The 5858-nt window shown below is 41.6% G+C and overlaps 1 protein-coding gene across 1 annotated transcript; it reads left to right on the forward strand.

Annotated features, from left to right (window-relative positions):
- Window positions 1–799: 799 nt before the first annotated feature.
- Window positions 800–3143, forward strand: LOC124663032. Its single transcript, XM_047200793.1, has 5 exons — window positions 800–844; window positions 1615–1899; window positions 1967–2032; window positions 2171–2233; window positions 2880–3143. The coding sequence occupies exons 1-5, from the start codon at window positions 800–802 to the stop codon at window positions 2949–2951; spliced, it is 531 nt and encodes a 176-aa protein (XP_047056749.1). The 3' UTR covers window positions 2952–3143.
- Window positions 3144–5858: the final 2715 nt, after the last annotated feature.

Below are 5858 nucleotides of genomic sequence, written 5' to 3' on the forward strand. Positions count from 1 at the left end.
TCTTAAATAAAAATGGTTCTTATTTGGTCCTCCCCGATTTTGAAATGGGTGTTGACGATAATGGTGTAGTGGTTTCACAGATATGCTAGCATAATATAGGTGAAGTTCTGAAAACGGAAACAAGAAAATATTGATGTTTTATTTTCTTAAAATATTTAATTAATAAAATACATGAAAGAAAATTTTAAACTATAACACCTAATTTGGAAAAGAGGAAATGTTCAAGAAAAGTTTTTGAAAGACTTAACGATTAATTTTAACTATTTTTTTTTTCAAAATCCATAGTTTCCTAGAATATTTATGATTTTCGACATTTTATTAAATTAAATTCCTAAAAAAAATAGTTATTAGCTTAGCTAGGTTACTTAGGTTGCTCTCAAAATTTTGATTTTGCTTTTCTGGTACTGTTTAATTTCTACCGTGTACGACGGGCGTGTAGTACCGAGTTGGGAAAGCTGAACTTTATCCCTTCTGATGGTACACCTATTATGCGGTGGTCAAGCAGTCTAGTCAACCTAAACGAGCTGCAGGTAGCTCCATCGTCTCTACCGCCTGGCCCCAAATCCACCAAATTTCCCCATGCAGCTCCATCGTCTAATCTCGGCTGCGCATTAATAGATCAAGACCGTGAAAGAGCCGCAAAGCCCTAAAGGAGATCCTCAAGCGGCAGAGCATCTCGTGCAGCCGGTGGTGCACATCAATGAACGGCGTCGTGCAGCGCATATGAGTGGCGGCAGCGAGCATGCCTGTTCGGCCGTGCCGATGCGAGTGTCTGCCCCGACGCGGACTGCGACTATGCATGGCAGCAAGAGCTCGCTCGAGCCCGGGCGGCGCCGACTATCTGGTATGTTTCGATGAAGATGAACCCCTAACAAAATTGCTTGTTCACACCCCTGCTAATACTTTCTACAAAAAAGTGTGCTTGTTCGTGAATTTTAATTTACTTTTTTTTTTCTAATTTTGGGGTTCGTTCGTTCTGGTCGCGACCCATAGTCCCATACTTCGATTCCGGGCGAGGGGACGACGCACCAAACTGGGTTCCATGCTAATTTGGCGCGCCCACAAACAGAATTCGCGCATTCGCTGCCCACGAACAGAATTCGCGCTCCCGCCGCCCACGAACAGAGTTCGCGCTCTCGCCTCCCACTATTTCCCAAAATTTCGGGATCTCCTGAGACTCTCCCGAGCATAACGTACTTGCCCACTTTTCCCCAACACCAATGTCCAGCCTTCGAACCTGCATCCTCTCAGACGTTTGAGGTTGCTTCACCTGTGCGATGGACGAGGACGGCCATGCGGCGCATGGCGGCTCCTCTGCTTTTGGAAGAGAAGAAATGGCACACAACAACGATGGCGGTGCACCAAGGTATCTCCCCATCTTCAATTCTTCATGCTCTATTTTCTTTACCCCTCGACCTCTGTCATTCGCCCTCTTGTTATGGACCTATCAGATTGTGTTGGTAAAATCTTTGTTTTCTTGGCGCATATACAAATTGGGTAACAATACTTGTGACCCGCACAATTGATTGATGGTGTGATTACACCATAAGTTCACTAGTAATTTGCAGTTCACATTAAATTATGTCTGGTGCAGATGCCTCTGTACGTCTATAGATACGGCAGGTGTACCTACACATAGCTGGAAACATGCCATGGGTAGAGGAGCATCCAGAATTCGATGGATCTGTCATCTATGAAAAAGCTGGTAGAATGCCACATGGCAGGCTAGGGATTGCTAATGAGGCATTTGACAAAGTAGAGAAGTCCACTATTAAGTCAACAAGGATCAAAGTATCACAGCCGGAACAATCTGGTAGTGAAAATGAACGTCTACGGAGGGAAAATCGCAATCTACAACGGGAGAATGAACAACTGCGAGGCGTGACACATGTTGTGCGGGTAAAAAATACTTCTTTGTAAATAGGAGGATATAGCAATGGATTTGTGCGGATTGTGCATTTTATAGGCTTTGACAAATCAAGGAGGTCTAGACTTTGATGCTCTGATGCGGGAAGGTGCACATCATGCGTCGGTAAGTTTAGCACCAAACATGCTAACAAACAATAGGAACAATTTAAGTGTAGAGTTATAGACACTTTAATTCTGAAGTAAACATTTTATATTTATATGCAGCAACTAATTCAAGGTTCTTTCTGTTTCATATATATAGGACACATATGATTCTGAATGGGAATACTACAGTGGCAACGATGGTCAATATGGATCTGAACATGTAAGAGAAACATAATTTCTTCAATATTCTCACCATAAATTTGATGGCCAGTATGGAGCTTGATCAATGAACATTCTTCCCATGCCTAACAACATAACTGATTATTTAGAACTCAAAACTGGTTAGCATGCAACTAGGAAGCTGAATTTTGAAAGGCCAGGATCCACATACACGAATAGATTTATTTGGAATCTTTTGCAATGTTGTCCTTCTAAAAAATAATAAAGTAAAACCCTAGCATATTGTCATACAGTATCTTCAGATTTAGTAGATTAAACTTCTCCATGTACAGGTGGCGAGGCTATGTTTGGTTGTAGCATAATACGTAAGCTAATGCACTACATATATAAAAAATGCAAGGTGATGCAACTTCTTTAAAGGTTGTTAGGCTCCCTGCTGAACTAAACCTTGGCATTGCTGTTGGTGAAATACTCGATCAAGAAGCAGTTGATAATGACAAGCTCCCAGACTAGAGAGCCAAGACTTAGTGACATTATTAGAACTTTGAAAATTTGAAAATCGGAACAACTATCAAATTATTTACTAGTCAGTACAAGTAGTATGTCCATATCTTTCTTTAAAATTTTCACACCTTATTGCATATCACTGATATTTCATGGCTTACAACTAGTATGTTATTTCTTAGGGCACTGGAAGCGACATTGACGGTGGTTACAATCATCTTGACAATGAAGACGATTGGGCAGATTTTAATTAGAGTTTTCATTTCCTGAAGTCATCAGAGATGAAGCAATGTTTCAATGCCGCAGTCTAGAGAAAGATTGATGTTTCTAGCTAGTCTACATTACCTATCCCAATTTGTTTAGGACAAATTACTTCTGTTTACTTCTACTTTTGCATTTCCAGATTATATAGATGGATGATCAAGAAAATTATTGTTCTTATTCCAGAACCAAAACTTCATACTACTTGATTCTATGTTCCTTTGTTGCGTGGGGTTAACTTATATTCCTATTTTGCAATGTTGCCTGAAGATTATCTACAGGATTGGCAGTACTGTCTAGTGCGTACATCCTGTAGGTTAATCCACGTGGGGTACCTACATGTCGGTTTTGTATTATGCCTATGGTATGATGGACTGTAAGATATTAATATCGCTGATGATGGTACTACCTCTCGCTTATTCTCTGCACCGACGGTGATGGAACCCTGTTAGCTATTAACGAACCCGACGGTGCACATACACTCTTGGCTATTCCCTCAGCTGACGGGGAGGATAACTGTAAGCAAAAAACCAAATGACGGTCATCTAATACAGTAAGAAATTATAATAAATGAGGGGTAATTGTCGGGGATTAATCTCGTCAGCTATTCACAAGAAAAGTGTTGACCAAGAAGAGCCCGACGGCACACCGTCGGGGTTTTACCGTAGGCTATGAGGATAACCGAAGGCACTGTCGGGTATCATAGAAATGGCTGACCAAGCATCCCCTACAGTAAATAGCCGACGGTCCACTCTCGGCTATGGTAATAATCGACGGTTATCAGAGATAGCCGAGTGTTTCTTGACCCTAGGAAAAGATTAGGATCCTAGTAGTGAGAAGGCACGTTAGATGCGGTTGTTGCAATAGGAGCGGTACCCGCAGGAACCTCCGCACGAGGAACACGGCGTGCGCGACGTTGCACATTGTCGCGAGGTTGCGGTAACCGAGTCAATATCTCCTGGAACTTGGCGTCAAGCTTGGTGTTGAAGGCTTCCTCGAGGCCATCGATCTTGTCCAGGGCGTTGATACGTCCCAAACGTATCTATAATTTTTGATGCTCCATGCTTATTTTTTTTACAATTCTTATATGTTTTATGTGCACTTTTCCACACTTTTTAGCAGTTTCTGGGACTAACCTGTTAACGCAGTGCTGCAGTGCCAGTTCCTGTTTTCTGCTGTTTTTGTGTTTCAGAAAAGTTGTACATGAAAGTTTCTCGGAATTGGACGAAACAAAAGCCCGGAGTCTTATTTTTTCGGGACGAAGACGGAGCCAGAAGGACACGCGCATGAGAGCTGCCACGTGGCAGTACATAGGGCATGCGCGGCCCCACCATTGGCCGCGCCTGGCCCTTGTACTGGCGCCTCGTCGCCTCGTTTGCTCCGCCCTTCCGCCTATTTATTCCTCGTATCGGGAAAACCCCAGGGACGAGATCCTCCATCCACGAAAAGTTCTGACGCCGCCGTCAACCGAAACCCTAGTTCGGGAGGGTTTTGCAGTCCATCCCGGCACCCTGCCAGAGAGGGAAATCACATCCGGAGGCCTCTACATCGCCATGTCTTCATCCGAGGTGATGCGGGAGTAGTCCTCCACGGGACCATGGGTCCATAGCAGTAGCTAGATGGTTGTCCTCTCCTTGTTGTGCTTCATGTATAGATCTTGTGAGCTACCTAACATGATCAAGATCATCTATTTGTAATTGCTACGTGTTGGTTTGATGTGGATCTGATTTATAGAGAGATTGCTTTGGTTGAGATTATGTATTATGTTATTATGATCTTGCATGCTCTCCGTTTCTAGTAGATGCTCTGGCCAAGTAGATGCTAGCGACTCCAAGAGGGAGTATTTATGCTCGATAGTGGGTTCATGCCTCTATTTAACCATGGGAAGTGACCTTGTTTTCTACGGTTGTAGATGTGATATTGCTACTAGGGAGAAAACATCAGTGTTCTATTCAAGGGTAGTTTCATCGTTTACTTTACACACATTGCTTAAAGCGATAGTCCGTTGCTTGAAACTTAATACTGGAGGGTGTCGCGGATGCAATCCTGAAGGTGGATTATTAGTCATAGATGCAGTTGGATTACGGTCTATGTGCATTGTTCTAACAAGGTGATTTTTTTGTACCTTCTCTAAATGACCTCAAATTTCATACAGATGATCTTCTATACATAGATAGATAGGTTGTTTCGTTTTTACATTTTTCGAACTTTTTATTTCCCTTCATAATACCCAATTGATTTTCAGGTCAAAACCTCGAAAAACAACATCATGTATGGCATCCCGACGGTGACCTCAAAAATCATACAGACGATCTTCTATACAATGATAGGTAGATTGTTTCGTTTTTACATTTTTTGAACTTTTATTTCCCTTTATAATACCCATATGATTTTCAGGTCAAAACCTCGAAAGTTAACATAAGTAGATGGTGAACCCTCCCAAACTTCAAATACAGAGATAGATAGATTGTTGGGCCCTAGATTGTTTCGTTTATCATTTTTAGCTTGAATAGTAATGGCTACAAGAAATCGGTGATTGTTTATCATTTTTTGCGTGAAAAGTAATGGCTACAACAAATCGGTGATGGTTTATCATTTTTTGCGTGAAAATTAATGGCTACAACAAATCGGTGATGGTTTATCATTTTTTGCGTGAAAAGTAATGGCTACAACAAATCGGTGATGATTTATCATTTTTTGCGTGAAAATTAATGGCTACAACAAATCGGTGATGGTTTATCATTTTTTGCGTGAAAAGTAATGGCTACAAGAAATCGGTGATGGTTTATCATTTTTTGCGTGAAAAGTAATGGCTACAACAAATCGGTGATGATTTATCATTTTTTGCGTGAAAATTAATGGCTACAACAAATCGGCGATGGTTTATCATTTTTTGCGTG

The sequence above is a fragment of the Lolium rigidum genome, chromosome 6 (assembly GCF_022539505.1).
Source record: "Lolium rigidum isolate FL_2022 chromosome 6, APGP_CSIRO_Lrig_0.1, whole genome shotgun sequence".
Lineage (NCBI taxonomy): Eukaryota > Viridiplantae > Streptophyta > Magnoliopsida > Poales > Poaceae > Lolium > Lolium rigidum.